The 16,659-nt window shown below is 48.2% G+C and overlaps 1 protein-coding gene across 2 annotated transcripts in view; it reads left to right on the top strand.

Annotated features, from left to right (window-relative positions):
- Window positions 1–16,659, top strand: part of SPATS2 (spermatogenesis associated serine rich 2) — a 729,295-nt gene that overhangs the window by 678,450 nt on the left and 34,186 nt on the right. For both annotated transcript variants that reach the window (XM_069653806.1, XM_069653805.1), the window contains exon 11: window positions 5,385–5,593. In XM_069653806.1, the coding sequence (XP_069509907.1) occupies window positions 5,385–5,593 (209 nt within the window). The remainder of the gene's footprint in view (window positions 1–5,384; window positions 5,594–16,659) is intronic.

The raw sequence follows: 16,659 nt of genomic DNA, 5'->3' as shown, positions 1-16,659 counted from the left end.
TTCTCTAGATGTCACACAGGCCCTCAAGTTCTATGTGGCCTGTACAAAGGAGTCCCGAAAGTTGGCCCAACTGTTTGTTGCTTTCGGACCTAGGGGCAAGGGCAATGCCCTTTCAAAGTCTTCCATTGCGAGATGGCTGTCTGCGTGCATTTCCTACTGCCATCGTCTGGCCTACAGGACCAAGAGCGCACTCGACAAGAGCCGTGGCTTCTACTATGGCATGCCTCTCTGGGGATGCCACAGAGGAGTCCTGAGTCGGCCAAGCAGTGCTTCACAACCTGTTTGCATGAGGTAAGTGTTCCAGAGGTGAATTGATTGCTTCTGTTGAGCTAAGCCTCAGCCCGTTAGTTGTTTGTGTACTGCTGTGCAGTCTTATTTATAGAGCATGTGAATCCATGAAAGATATAATGCTGGAGAAGGGATAAGTTACTTACCTGTAACTCCTGTTCTCCAGCATTGGTATCTTTCATGGATTCACATGCGACCCTCTCTCCTACCCCTCCATGGCTCTTCTTGGCTCATTCTTCCACATTACGTTTGCTGCCAAATCTGAAGATGGACACCTGAGGCGGAGCTAAGGGGACCTGTCTAATTTGCTTTGGGCAGTATGACTAAAATAATAATAATAATAATTTTTAAAAAAATGACTAATAGAGCACTAAAGTGACAGGCAGGAAACCATCATCAAGACAACTGCTTTAATGTTACTAAGGATTCCCAGCCTGACGACGGGGAATATTCAAACAGCATGTGAATCCATGAAAGACACCAATGCTAGAGAATAGGAATTTACAGGTAAGTGACATATATTCCTTTTGGGTACCTGTGGGCTAGAACTTACCTGGCTTTTCATCATAACCACAGGCCAGCCTACAGACGTTGTCATGGTGCTCTCAACGCTGGAACTCTCACAAGAGACACTTCAAGTTACCTTAATGTATTGTGCCATTTTTCTAAGGTCTCTCTGGGTTCTCTGGAGTTCTCCACCAGACCTTGTAATTGTAGTGACGTCCACTGTTTTAATAGATTTTTTTATTTTGTTATCCATGTATCCTCATCCTGCCTAGGATATACATTGCATCACAGCTTGTTGCCACTCTCTCCCTCCATGGGTTATACTATGCCCCTCTGGACCTAGGGCCTGTTCTACTAAAATACATCCTGAGCTTTGGTAGCCCTCCTGGATGTTCTGTACATAGAGTTCCCCATCTACTACTTATTAGTGTTATAAATGTATGGTGTGCATATGTACTATGTTTCCTACTTGTATTTAGAGTATATTGGGAAACCTGTACTTAAGTTGGATGGTGTCCCCTTGGATCCTGAACATGACTGTGTAATATTGTCTAGTTGTCTACTCTTTACTCGCCTCTGAAATTCTATGTCTAGCGCCTGGCACCAGGTATGGGGTTTACATTTTATGGTAAAGAGTGAGTAGGGCCATTTACTGTTATACCTACACTGTGCTCTGCTGTGTTTTAAGTTTCATTCGAGTATTTCATTTTCCTAGCATAGATATGTTTATGTACATTTTTCAGTATGGCATTGTGATATATCCTTTTGCAGCGACTATTGGGATTATTTGTACCCCATTGCGCATCCTTTGCAGCACTCACAACAAAAATCATTAACGCCGTCAAACCCTACATGTCAACTACCAACCCCCAGCAATAGCAATAGCCACAGTTGGAGCGAAACGTGACTATTGCAATGCCCTTCTCCTAGGTACGTCCTCAAAAAACCTACATAGGCTATAAGTTACCCAAAACAATGCCCTCGGAGCCGCTCTTTCCATCCCTAAAAGGGAACATCTCTCACAGGCCAGGAGTGATGTACACTTGCTACCAGTTAAAGATCGTATTCTTTTCAAAACCATGGCCATCACAGACATGTGGCTCTTCCGCACTGCCCCTCCCTACCTTTCATAGAAGATTGTTCCTGTTTCCACCTTCAAAAGAACAAAAGCTGGTGGCTCCAGCTTCCAACTACTAGCGCCCAAACTTTGGAATGCCCTTCCCACAGCACTCTGGAACAAAGCATCATACACTCTTCCGCAAAGCCCTTAAAACTACATTATTTAACTAAACTTTAACTGTTAAACAGCACTCACATCGTTCCACTGTAACCAAGGAATACACTGTTAACATATATCTCGAATTTATGCCTGTTTTCATGAATGTCTATTATTGTCTTCAATGTCATTTTTCTGTACCACTTTTGTAACTAAGTGCTCCTAATGCAACAGCGCCACAATGCCTAAAGGCTGTTTGTGCGCTTTACAAATGGAAATAAATACATATAAATAAATTGCTAGCAATCATTGTACTGATAAAGCTGCCATTGGAGAGTCTAATGTTTCCTTTTGGTTGGACATTGCTCTACCATTAAATTAGACGCTTACACGGTCCTCACAAGAGGGTTTGGCAAAAATCTCCCCAATATTTACTTTTTATCCTAATTTGAGGCTACACAATAGACTTTATATTTTTATTGTGCTTTATATAGCACCTTTGTCCAAAGTGCTTTACATAAAAAGAGAACAACTTGACTCAAATGTGATGTGAGTGGCTGTAAGTCTTTCTTGATTAGAGTGGCCCAAAGGCTCTGTTCTCTCTGCGTATATTTGCATGGTTGGCTGTATGGGCTCCACTGGTTGATTGTGACGTATGAAGGGGGAGAGGTGCAAAAGTGAGTGGGTGTGGATGAGCAGAAGCGTGTGTGTTCTAATGGTGTTTGTTTTATTCATTTGTAATGTGCACCAAACCTTAAGGTAACTGGGCCCAACCGTATATAATATGCAAAGCTTACATGGTTACAAATAGTAATATACAGGCGATAACAATTACATATTTACAGATAATATACAGGCAGTTACATACCAATTACATGGCAGGGTGTGTACAAGTAGGTGGAGTGAGGAGCTGGTATGGGCTGGTGAGCAGTTAGTTGTTAGCAGACTTCAGCAAATTAATATAGCTGGATCTAAATTTGAGGTAAGATTGCTCAACACGTAAAGGGTATGGCAATGAATTCCATATTTGTGCTGCTTGGACGGGGAAGATGCCCCCCCCCTGCCTTGGCCAGTTTGAATCTCGGAATGATAAAGCCGTTGACATTAGGGATTCTTGAGGGTCTAGAGGAACTTCTCTTTAGGAATCGATCCGTAAGATAGGAGGGTGCTGCTTTGTTCATGGCTTTATAGGTGAGTGATGCGACTTTTAAGAGGATTTTATTTTGGGTAGACAGCCAGTTGTTTTTGCGCCTTATCTTAGATATATGTGATCTTTTGGGTATGCAGAGAGCTGATCTCAGGGCATTATTTTGCAGGATTTGAATCCTCTGGGGGATAGATTTGTTGGCAACTGTGTATAAGGCATTGCAATAATCGAAGCCTCGACAAGATAAGGGCTCTCGCTAAGATAATGCAATTGTCCTCTGAAATGAAGTGTTTACCTGCTCTGATGAGCTTACATGTGTAAACTGTGGTTGATGCTAATGGCTTTACCTGTTTATCGAAGGAGAGGGTGGCATCCAAATAAAAACCAAGTGTCTTCACCTCCTTGGCTACCTTGATAGTATTGCCGTCGATCTCGAAAGAGGAGTACTCTTGGCCTAGTTTCTTGAGTTTGGGCTGGGTACCCAGGATGATTAGTTCTGTTTTATCATCATTCAGGCATAGACCGTGGGTTGCCATCCATGCCTGGATGATGAGATACATTCTATTTACCAAGGCCAAATCCTTGTAATCCCCTGAAAGTGGGAGGAAAATCTGAGTATAATCTGCATAATTAGTGTAGGTGATAACAAGAATGTCCAGATCATTAAAAAGGGGCTTAGTAAATATGTTGTAAAGAGTAGGGGATACGAATGCCGCAGAGGGATCCAGTAATAGGAGGAGGGCTGTTTTACCTTTATCTCGTACATCATCTATTTGAGCCTTCAAATCGATGAGGGCAGTCTCAGTGCCGTGTTGGGGTTGGAAACCTGATTGACGAGCTCCTAAGAGCTTATGATGTTTCAGGAATGTATTTATTTGGTTATAGCCAATCTTGTTGTGATAGGGCGGTAGTTAGTAGGGAGGAGAGGGTCTAGGGTTTGCTGTTTGAGCAGAGGCAATACCCAAGATTGTTTCAAGTTGGTCGGCACAGTGCCCGACGCGAATGATGCATTAATGAGTTTGGATAAAAAAGGGGAGAGCTCTCTTGCAGCGTCTTTTATCATTTGGGCTGGGCAAAGGTCACCTTGACAGTTGGATGGCTTGAGGGAGAGGAAGAAGGAAGCTGACAAAAATGTTGCATGTTTGTTGCTATAAACTTTTATTTATAGTAAAAAGAAATCCTCACTATCCCTATCTTCTAAGAGGGGTTTCCCTGCCTCAGACTAATACTAAAGGATCTGTCGGAATATCTATCCTAAGGACCTAAAGCATTGACCACTAACTGCCAGATTTGGGTTGAAGATTGTTGACTGCAGTGTTTCCTGACATTCAGGTCCCTGCAGAGAGGCAGTCGAATAAAGCCAAGCTATTGGGCCTAAACCTAACGTTGTGCTGGTCCTGATATTGTAATACCCAACCTCCGCCAGTCAGAAGGTTGTCAATATCTCTCATTGATTCCTAGGAGAAACTCAATCCCAGGTGAAGGTTGTGCCCCGGGCGCACTATGAGCTAAGATTGGTACCCAAAGCACCTGTTTCACTTTAGACATTGCTTCTGACACTAGTTGGTAGGGTCCGAAACCCTAAACACTAAGTACTAAAAACAAGTCTACTTATGTGAAACTTGCATATAATTTTCTTTACCTTCACAGAAGTATTGTTACGTATCCATGTAGGATATTTGCTTATCTTTGTGGACATTCACTTATTGTTGTGTGCTTCACTAGGTCTTGGACCATCTTGCTCCTTTCAGAAGCATTCACCTGGACTTTTCCGTCACTGCTAAGAGAGCTGAGGAAAGCATAGAGGAAGCTGTTTCTTAGCTGCGAGTCAGTGCCTTACACGCCCCGGTTATAGGATTGTAAAAGTCCCAACAGGTCTCATATTTTCTCGCTCTCGCTCTCTCTCTCTCCCGCTCTCTCTCTCTCCCGCTCTCTCTCTCTCCCGCTCTCTCTCTCCCGCTCTGTAGGGCCTCTTATGTTGCACATACGGGTCTGGCACAGTTTTGTCACTCAAGAGAGAATCCTATGACCATATTTAATCTGCTGCATGTTAGGGAGATGTTGGATGCAGGGAAGAGAGCCACAGACCTGAATATTATGATAGATGATAGGTGTTTGGTTTCAATTTCGAGAAAGCAATTTATGTACCATTGGTGGTAGGCGGACATGCTGTTGCTTGTTGGCATTCATTTTTCTGCTGTTTTGAATCTGCAATTTATTTTTCAGTGTCTCACCCAAAGAACAGTTACTCCAGCAGGTCTCGCTGCAGCTCTGTGACCTCTGCCACAAGTCCCAGTGATGCTTCTACTCCAGCCACCCCTGACTGTGTCTCTACTTCCAGCTTCACCTCAACCACCAGGAAAACGGGCCCTTCTGGAGAAGGCCCTGGAGCTGCTGTGCACTCTGGGACACGCCCTAACCAACCATCGCGACAGGTAACGCAATTGTCTGAAATACCACAAAACTTCACATGTAAACCCTTCATACAGGCACTTTCGCAGGCCCACCTGTGCCCATATTGGCACTACCGTCAAAATATGGTTGTTTTCTTATTCAGGTTCACACAATGAGGTTAGTAGCAAAAAGGTATATAACAAAGAATGGCCTATTTTGGCAGGGCCAAGGGGCGAGAGTGAATGAGAGAATGAGAATGAGAGAGTGTCTCGTGCTCTCTTCTTCCTTCTCTTGTCTCGACTCTCTCCCACCTTGTTCTCTCTCTCCATCCCTCCCTATCTCTCCCTCTCTCCCTCCCTAGTCTTGTCTCGCTTTCTCCCTCCCTGGTTTTGCTCTCCCTCCCTGGTTTTGCTCTCCCTCCCTGGTTTTGCTCTCCCTCCCTTGTCTTGCTCTCCCTCCCTCATCTCGCTTACCCTCCCTAGTCCGGCTCACACCCTCTCCCTCCCTCGTCTCACTCCACCGTCCCTCCCTCATCTCGCTCTCTCCCTCCCCCCTCATCTCCCTTGCCCTATGTCCCCTCAATCCCTCGCTCTCTGTCCCTCATCTCGCGCTCCCTCCCTCGTCTCACCCTTGTCTCGCCCTCTCCCTCCCCGTCTCGCTCCTCTGCCCTTCCTCTCTTCTCCTCTCCCCTCTCTCCCCTCCTCTCCCCTCCCTTCCTCGCCACACGCTCTCTTCCTCCTTCTCGTCACGCTCTCCCTCCCTCGTCACGCTCTCCCTCCCTCGTCACGCTCTCCCTCCCTCGTCACGCTCTCCCTCCCTCGTCACGCTCTCCCTCACTCGTCTCGCACCTCCCTCGTCTCGCTCTTTCCCTCATCTCCCTCGCCCTCCGTCTCCTCGCCCTCACTCCCTTGTGTTGCTCGCTCTCCCTCATCTCGCGCTCCCTCCCTCATCTCGCCCTCCCTCGTCTCGCTCTCTCCCCAGTCACTATTGTTCCCCCTCCCCCTCTCTTCTTCCCCTCTCTCCCCCTATCAACTCTCTCCCCCTCTCCCTCCCCCCTTCCTCTCTCTCCCCCCTTCCTCTCTCTCCCCCTCACTCTCACCCTCTTCTCTCTGAGAGCAGAATCTAATGTTTAATCTTCTACATCAATGGCCGAACAAGAGTAAGATACTCCCTTTCCTGAAATGTCACTTTCATTTCTACTCAAATTACCTAAATCCTATCCAATATTTCTGCTAGAGATCTGGCGACCTTTCCTCTTGAAAGTGATGGAGTTGGCCGTAGGCAATTAGAAGGATAAGGGATGTTATTTTCTACTTTTTTATTGCCCCCAAAATATCTTGTTGGTTAACGCAAACTCTACATGTTTGACCTAAACCAGTCCCCGATTTTGGATCTTTTTTTCTATTTGGTAACTGATGCAGATTTTGGGACAGCAAAGCAGGGGCCCTGAGCTTAGAAGACCTACAGTATACTTACTCTCACATTCCCTTCAAAGGAGGAAATCCAATCGTACGTATCTGAGATATGTAATGGGAGGTCCACCGTACCTGTAGCGATGCCCTGTATATAGCCCATGCTGTGAGGATATACACCACGCCTTAACAGTGGTAGCTTGTATTTGAATCATGGCTATCGGTATCCTCACTCACTGGACGACTCATTGATTGAGGCTCTTTCTCAGTTGGAAACTCACTTAGGTCTTTATCTGCTCCCCAGCACACTTTGTCGGTTATATGATTCGAATGGATTGTGTCCTCGAACGTATTCCACATCTTTGACATGTAATGTCCACAGCTGTGCTGCTTTGGACATTTTTCGGCAGAGGGTGTCCTGCGTCGATGGCGTCGGGTCGATGTCCCTCGAAGGCCCCCTTCGAGGGTGATGTCAATGGATGTTATAATTAGGACGCACAGCGCCCATAGCCTCAGTTCCATTTTTTCCGCAAACGTGTTTGCTTTGAGAACTCTGTGCGCCTCGTCTGATCTTCTTCGAAGAAAATGTCTTCATCGTCTACCCCTCCGACTCTGCTGTCTGGGTTTAAGACATGCTGGGACTGTAAGTCCAAAATGTCGATTACGGACCCGCACTACATCTGCTTGTGGTGTCTGGGCGAAAGTCATGATAACGACGAATGCTCGAAGTGCCAGTCGTTGACTGCCAAGGCCTTGCGGGAGCGTAAGGGGAAGATGCAGGTAGGTTGGGTTTCTAAATGCCGAAAAGCTACAGGTGTTTGCACCGACGATTCGAGGGGCAACTCTCCTCGTTGGAAGGAGTCCTAGGGATCTCGATCCCGGAGTGGGTCCCGCCACTCGTCCTCCTCGTCTCTGCACTCCCGGAAGTGGCTACACAGGTCGCCTTCCCCGTCCTCGTCGGATGATGGATCCGCGAGGAAAGTGGCTTGTCCCACTAAATCCTCGGCTCCTGACGAATGGGAGGCATTCAGGGAGAACATGCTGGCGATTTTTCAATCCCAGGGCAGAGTTCCGTAGGCACCTTTTGGAAGAAGCCGGCAGGGAATGGCCTTGGTCCGATGCTCGCGCGCCTTCGGGCCCAGGCACTCAGCACGATAAACAGCCTGATAAACATTGGGAAATGTTAAGGCTGCGGTAGATCGCCAGAGATGTGCCAGGTCCAGGTCTCAGTCTTCATCCCTAGCGAAACCGCAGAAATCTGGAAAGGACTTGAGGTCACCGTCAACACCGTCAGCGCTGTGTCAGTCGAGTGTGGCTGTCGGAACTTTGCCTTCGATCCAGCGCTCGTAGACTTCGGCGCCATTGGCGCGCTGAACGCCTTTGGGGCAATTTGGCCGGAATCTGCCGGTGGAGGCCCCTGGTGCTGTGGATCCTCCGAGAAATGCTTTATCCAAGTCTGCAAGGCCTGTGGTTGACCCTAGGAAGGAGTTCTTTCATTCTCTGCATGATATTGGAGGATGAGGAGAGGTCAGATTTGGAGCTGGAGCCTGTTGAAACTCATGAGGCTCTTGACATGGTCTTTTCAGAAGACAGTCAGTTGGAGGAGTTGTCAGTTGTTGCATGATGCCAGTGGCCTTGACACATCTCCTGAGTTTGCTAGGCCAGAGCCTGGGGCTCATGCCGAATCCTCCTATAGGAAGTTGATGTCTAGAGTTAGAGTATCTCGGGTGGTCCGGTCCTCTGGTTGCATTTGATCAGGATGACCTGACTGATATTTTGGATCAGGGTCCGTCCACTGACCCAGTGTTGTCTTTTCATTTGGTATTGCAAAAAAGGGTGGTGGCTACTTGGCAGACCCTGGAGGTTCTTCCGGCGGTCAACAAGTTATTAACTAAGAAATACTAACTATCCAGTCACCCCACTCCCGAGAGTTTGGTGGTTCAGGCGGCTTTCCTACCATCCCTCCTGGTAGGGACAGCAAGCGCTTCGATGGTTGGGTACTGCTGGGAGTATGGCACTGAAGTCGGCCAACTCCACTTGTGCCTTGGCAATGTTTTCACACACACTGGAATTGTCTCTCTCTGGCGGCTGAGCATATCCCCGAGGGGGAAGAAAGGCATAAGTTTCCTTGCTCTTGTGCAGGATGGCAAGGATGCCATGTGTCAATCCCTTCAGTCTGGGTTGGACACGGCCGATAGTGTTAGCCGGTCCATGGCTGCGAGCACCGTGATGAGCAGGTTTGTGCGGTTGCGGAAGTCTGGTTTTGGTCTGGATGTGCAAGCCCGTCCTCTGAACATGCCCTTTGATGGCTCTCATTTGTTTGGCAGCAAGGCTGACGAGAGCCTTGAGAGGTTGCAGACCTCCAAAGCTGTTGCTAAATCTTTGGGCGCAGCTGTGCGTCAACCTATGCCTTTTCGTCCTACAGGACAACCGTGGAGAGGGGGGTTCCTTTCGTTACTACTCCTCTTTTGGTAGAATGAGAGGAGCCGCTAATCAAAAGGGCCACCGAAAAGGTGCCTGTAGTGGACGGGGAAATAGAAGGGTCAAAGCCGCTCAGGCAGCTGCCTCGTTGCCTTCAGGTGCTGTCACAGCCACTCCAAAACAGTTATGAGGCCATGTTCCATTGTTCGCTGGTTGGGGGCAGACTATCTCAGCATCTCGAAGAATGGATGAGCTATTACTTTGGATGCATGGGTTCTGGAGACAATAGCCCATGGCTACTGCCTTCCCTTCCTAAAGCGACCTCACGACAATCCACTGAAGAACCTCTTTGAAGCTTCCAGATCTGCTCCTGGAGCAAGAAATCTTGACCCTGCTGGAGAAAGGCGCTATAGAACTAGTGCCTGTGGCGGAGAGGAACAAGGGATGGTATTCCCCATAGTTTTAGATTCCATGGAAAGACGGGGGACTGAGACCCATCTTGGACTTGCGTTGGTTGAACAAGTTCCTCAGGAAGGACGAGTTCAAGATGGTCACTCTTTCTCAGGTCCTTCAGGCCCTTCGACTTCAGAATTGGTTGGTTTCTTTGGACCTACAGGATGCTTATTTTCATTTTCCGATTCATCCAAAGCACAGAAGATACCGGAGGTTTGCTGCTTTCAGTTTTGGATTCTGCCATTCGGATTGACCTTCGCCCCGAGGGTCTTCACCAAGCTAATGGTGGTGGTGGCAGTGTATCTCAGGCGAGGGGAGGTTCACGTCTACGCCTACCTGGACGACTGGTTGATCAGAGCGCGTTCTCCCGAACAAGCTTTGGATCATCTCGGCTTCACCTGGCGCTCCCTTCACAAGCTGGGCTTCTCCCTCAATTTCAAGAAGTCGTATATGACACCTTCCCAACAGCTCCAGTACATCAGGGCTGTGTTGGACGCGTCCTTGGGGAAGTGCTTGCCTCCCAAGGTGAGGGCTCATCACATTGTACAGATGGTCAACAAATTTCAATGTGCCCAGAGGCTTCCGGCTTTCGAATGCTTAAGTTTGCTCAGCCTCATGGCATCCTGCATTTTTCTGATGCCAGAGGCCCGACTGAGGATGAGATCCCTTCAATGGGTTCTCAAGATGCAGTGGTCACAATTCTCAGGCAAGATGTCAGATCGCATTCAGATTCCACTCTTGGTCATGCAGGATCATCTGTGGTGGGCCAGCGAAGGGAATCTGATGAAGGGGGAGCAGTTTTGGCAGCCGTGGCCGGAGGTGACAGTGGTGACGGATGCTTCCCTCACAGGATGGGGAGCTCATGCCAACGGGCTGACAGCCAGCAGTCGTTGGTCTCCGTCGGAGTCCAAACTCCACATCAATCTGTTGGGGCTGAGGGTCATCAGGCTGGCTCTGAAGGCTTTTCTGCCATCTGCGGGGGAGGAATGTCCTGATCATGACGGACAACACAGTGGCCATGCATTACCTCAACAAAAAAGGGGGGGGTAGGGTCACTGTGCAGAGAGGCAATGCAGCTCTGTTTCTGGCCGATGGCGCTCTGGTTCTGGGCGATGCAGCTCTGGTTTAGGGTGATGCAGCTCTGGTTCTGGGCGATAAAGTAAGGAATATCACTCTTGGCAGTTCATCTGGCCAGAGAGAAGAATGCGGTGGCGGACGCTCTGAGCAGGCAGAGCATGGTCTCCTGCGAGTGGGAGTTGGAGAAAGTCCTTTTGGAGATCTTCGCCCTTTGGGGAACCCCTCAAGTGAATCTGTTCGCGACCGTTGCCAACCGGACGTGCGAGAGATTTTGCTCAAGGGAATTTCCTCCGAGAGGAGCCTTAGGGTACTCATTTGTCATGTATTGGCCATTCCCACTTCTGTACGCGTTTCCTCCAATCCCATCATTCCTCAGGTGCTAAGGAGGAGCGTTTCCTCCAATCCCATCATTCCTCAGGTGCTAAGGAGGTTACAGAGGTTCGGATCCCACATGACCCTCATTGCTCCGGATTGGGCCAGGAGAGCGTGGTACCCAGACCTTCTAGAAATGTCCATCTGCCCTCCACGCCATCTTCCCCACAGAGAGGATCTTCTCTCATGCAAGGGGGGGTTCGGGTTCTCCATCCAGAGGTCAAGACTCTCAACCTTCACGCTTGGTTTCTGAAAGGTTGAGATATAAGGATTGGGACCTCCCGGATGACGTGATGGAGGTGTTGCTTTCGGCCAGGCGGCCGGCAACCAAATCCCTGTACCGTTGGCGTAAGTTTTGCGACGGGTGCAGAGGACACAATGTCGATCCCTTTCAGTGTACCATTCCGATGGTTCTTTTTTTCTTGCTTTCTTTGGCCCACAGGGGTCTTCAAGTGGGCATTAAAGGTTACCTGGTGGCGCTGTCTATTTTCAAGCGCTCGTCTGAAGAGTGTTCTTATTTTAAGATTCCATTGATTTCCCAATTTCTAAAAGGGCTTGCAAATGTGTTCCCGCCGTCCACGTTTCGGTGCCGGTTTGGGATCGGAATTTGGGCTTGAAATTCCTGTTGGGTTCTCTGTTTGAACCTCTGCACTCTTGTCCTTTGAGACTGTTGTCTTTCAAGACGGTTTTCTTGGTTGCAGTTACATCTGCTCGCAGAGTGAGTGAATTGCAGGCACTTTCATCTAAGCCACCCTTTACTGTGTTCCTCAAGGATAGGGTTGTACTGAGGGTACATCCGTCCTTCCTACCGAAGGTAGTGTCTGAGTTTCATCTGAGCCAGAAAGTGGTACTTCCTGCTTTCAACCGCCCCCCTCATCCTGGTAAGGAAGATAAGAGACTTCATCGGTTGGACCCTGGGAGAGCTTTGAGCTTTTATGTCTATAGGATGTCCAGGGTCAGAATGGACAACCAGATTTTTGTGGGATACACTGAACACCGTTTGGGCCAGGCTGTTACTAAACAGACCTTATACAAATGGATTATTCTCACCATTACTGAATGTTACAGATTGGCTGGCAAAGATCCTCCGGAGGGATTGAGAGCTCACTCCACTAGGGGTGTGGCTACATCCACAGCCCTGCAGAGGGGAGTTCCTATTAAGAATATTTGTGACGCAGCAACGTGGTCTTCCATCCACACCTTTGTCAAGCATTACTCCCTGGATACACTCCATGGTCAGGATATGGCCTTTGGTAAAGCGTTGCTTTATTCTGCCATCTGATTGGGTATTCTAAATTCTTCTCCCTCCTCCCTTCACTGATTCCACATCGCCCTCCCAGTCTGCCCCTCTGAAGAATTTCCTATGCTGTTGTAGCTTGCGTTCCCGCAAGCTGATGTGCAGTCAAGCAGTCGTCGTGTACAAGCATGTTACACGTTATGGGGGAAAAAACATAAACATCGATGTCCTCTGCCGAAAAACTTCTGAAGCAGCACAGCTGTGGACATTACATGTCAAAGATGTGGAATACGTTGGAGGAACATCCAGTTGAAAAAACGTTACCAGTTGGTAAGTAACTTGTTCTTCTGTCTCCTAGACTCATTGGAGCTTAGTCTATCTTGTTTTCCTCCAGAAGGTTCTGACTCTGAACAAGTCATACCACAACAGTGTTTTTACTTTTATACTGTGTCAGTGGTTTCAAGGCACCTTGCATTAATATGATTCCCATAATTGTGCATTGGTATATATCCCCCCCCCCAAACGGGGTAAACAAAGTTATGAATCCTCTTTTTTCCTGCTTAAGTTAGTGCATGTTCAGTTTTGTAGCCTTAGTGGAACAGACATCAATCTCGTAAAAAGGATTCTCTGTCCGCTTCCACTCACGCACGTCACTTACTATGCACTCTTTAGGATACGGCTGTAGAGAACAGGATGGGTCATTTTGATGGAGGGGGACGCGTTTGTGATTTAATAACGAGCCATGCAATTCTCTCATGTAGACTGGAATGGTGGTCGGTCATTTTTTCGAAAAAATGTCGAATGACAATTTTTTCGGAAAACAAATGTCGAAAAAAAAAAATCTCGAATTCCGTTTTTTTAAATTATATATTTATTTTGGGGTTCGGGATAAAAAAAATGGGTAAAACAAAAAAAAAATTAAAAAAGGGGGATTGGGAGGGAACCCCCCATTTCGAAAAAAAATGCATTAAAAAAAAAATTCGACATTTTCTTTTTCGACATTTTTTTTCTCGAAAAAATGACTTTCGACATTATTGGTTTCTACATTATGACTATAAACCGACTGGAATGTCTGGGGGACCCACATGCACTCAGAGCCTGATACATTTATATGTCTTTTCATTTTGGGCATTGAATGAATATAAGCAGGGTATGGGCAAGACTAGGATTGTGAAAACTGTTTATTTTATATTTATATAATACGTAAGTAGTGTTTCTGATGCTTGTTAATCTGCTTAGAATCACATGCTGTGCACATGGTCCGACATCCAGTGTTGACCGCAGAGTATTGCATCTTGCCTTTCGAGGATCAAAAGGGGACGTCGGCATAGGAGTGTCTGTAACACTATCCCTACCGTGACGTGTAGTGTACCCTAAATCTCTCACACGCCGAGATCCCTCAGATTGTTTTTTTCCCGGCCAGATTACTGGTCGCCGTAATGCAGAGCTCTTACATAGAGATAGCGTTATTGTCATTATTATTGACTTTGTCGTTATTTCCGTTAAGTCACTTCAGCGTTGTTTCACAGGATTCAATTGTGGAAGACTTCTGCAGACTTTCGACACCTGTTGATCAAGGCGGCACTGCCATCCACATAGCCGGGCCTTCTGGCCGGCCTACACAGTAGGAAGAGTGGGATCGGGGTGGACATATTCTTTACAATTATGCCTTTCCTCTTTCACCCTCTCTGCTCCCTGGGTTTTGTCATCACTGTAACTGTCTTTCGCTATGGAAAAGACAGCTTTTACATGTTCTCCCTTGTGCAGGGACAAATATCCGTGGAAAGACAAGCACGCTCGGTGCAACAACTATCTTCTCCTCGACCAAAACGAAGCGAGTTGCGCGGCCTGTAGACTCCTGTGCCCTAAAACGCTTAAGGAGCGCTGCTTGAAGCAGTGGGCATCCTATGGTATGTCTCAGGCCGAATGTTCTTCCCCCGTTGTTGCAACCGCCAAAAGTGATGGGGGATGGCCAGGCCTCCGTGTCGGAAGCCACTGACCTAACAGTGGACTGCTCTTGGTCCGCAACGCCCATCCCCGACCCCACCAGGCCTGACGCGAGTCACGCTATGAGGAAAACACCCGGTGACGGGCGCACACGATCATAACACCAAACACACAACGCAAGATTCTGCTTCGTCGCCACTGTCGAAGCGCACCAAAGCGCCAATGGTACCGTCAAAATCTAAGACCGGATCCTCTGATTGGCATGATCGACAGCCTTTCCCGCAACCGCAGTCGCAGCCTGCGACTGGGCAATCCAAAGTAAAGGGCGCTAACATTAAAAGACACGCAGACATCGAGGCGCTCCAGGAGGAAGCGCAGACGCCACTTAAGGCCCAGGTGGCGGTGAAATCCACCGCTCAGCCTCCGGTTTACCCACTGGCATCGAAATCCACTGCTCAGCCTCCGGTTCAGCCGGTAGATCGCCCAGATTCTCCGACCATTGGCAAGAGCATCGCAAGGATTACTTCGGCAGTTCGAATGAAGGAACAGTCGAAGGAGGCAGCGAAGCACAAAGGACGGCCTAGAGACATGACAAAAGACATGCCACAGCGCCCCGAACCCCGCAAGGACTACGCTGAGAGTCCTGTGCCTTTGTTAGGCACATTAGAGGACAAATCTCGATGTCGCAGGGAAGATGAACCTTTTCCTCCCCTGGACCCCTCTGGTTCATCCTCATGGACCAGGGAGAAATTTGAGGGATGTATGGACAGATTAGAAAAATGTCTCTTATTCTGAGACTCTTGTTCCCAAGAGGCCTCGAAGACTTTCCTTCTATGCCTGTATCCAATTTTCAAAGGACCTTGGAGGATCCACATGAGGAGTATACCTGTGTCCTCACAGATGATGATGTTATGGACACTTATGATCAGGATGAGGATGAGGATGGCACGTTTCTGGAAAACTACAATGTGGATGATCTGACAGGTCTTATGGACAATTGGGAAGACAGCCGTCGGGTTGATGCTCAACCCTGGTCGTCCCCTACTCCCACCCAGGAACCCGATGTACTGTGCAAAGATTTGCCCCCCCCACCCCTCCGGCTCGCCAAGCCTCCCCAGTGGATGACCAGAGGGCGTTCAACGCCGTCTTGAAGAAGGCGGCTGACCATTTTCAGATCGCCACTCAAGAGGCTTTACCAGATTCTGATTTCGTGGAGGATATACTGTTACGCTCACCGGGCTCCCACAAGGGCGTCGATCTGAACTGGACAGCTGCGGTCTCCACCGATGTGATGCGTAGTGCCGAGATGACGGACTGGACTGGCCCACCTAGCTTTGTTTGCTTGGCCCGTAGGAATATTCTTCTGCAAATGGAGAAAGGGAATTAACCACCCGTGGAGTTGAGCGTTAACCTCCCCCCACTCCCGCTGTTCTCCCCACTGATCACCTTTGATGTCCCCTCTTATAGTCTCATCTGATGGCTTGGAAAGATGAGCTCACCATCCTGCATTGAGCGCAGGGACGCGTAGATAACCAGTTGCTTCACTGGCTCGAAGGAATTGGTGAGTTCCAGAACAATATTGACTCTGAGATTCCCGCAAGACGCCGTAAGTATGTAGGTCGTAAGAGTTCAAATGTCTGACTTTCACTCTGTCCGATTCCTTGCAGGTTGCAGCTTGACCCTAGCGAAGAGTTCCTCGTGGCAACCGGTAATATTCAGGTAAGGATTTGTATTATCCAACACAGTTCGATAAAATAATGTCAATATGTAACCTGTTGCTTTCTCCCTTATTCAGGCGCTGAGAGAAAGTATGAAGTCTCGGGGAATTATGCCTCTGGCGGTAAAATCAGGTAAGTCTATTGTGGTGAGGAGGTTTCCCCTTGTTTGTCCCTTTGTTTCACCTTGCTGTCCTTTTGTTTCTCCTTAGGGGCTGGGGTTCGGCGAGGATGCAGTGGAAGCTGCGCCGACCCGTGAAGAGGAATAGTACCCCCGGTGGTAAAATCAGGTAAGTCTATGGGGGGTAACTAATATTGCCTCTGTGTATTCCCTTGGCTCACCTTGCTGTTCTTGTCTTCCCCTTAGGTGCCGGAGTGCGGCGGGAACATGCAGAAGTATGCGGTGGAATGTGAAGATGCTGCGAAGGCCGGTGAGTTCAGCGCGGCGCTGCAGCAGGCGAGGCAACGCGCAT

This window comes from Ambystoma mexicanum, chromosome 3q (genome assembly GCF_040938575.1).
Source record: "Ambystoma mexicanum isolate Mex_15411 chromosome 3q, UKY_AmexF1_1, whole genome shotgun sequence".
Classification (NCBI taxonomy): domain Eukaryota; kingdom Metazoa; phylum Chordata; class Amphibia; order Caudata; family Ambystomatidae; genus Ambystoma; species Ambystoma mexicanum.
This window is presented reverse-complemented; position numbering and strand designations above follow the sequence as displayed.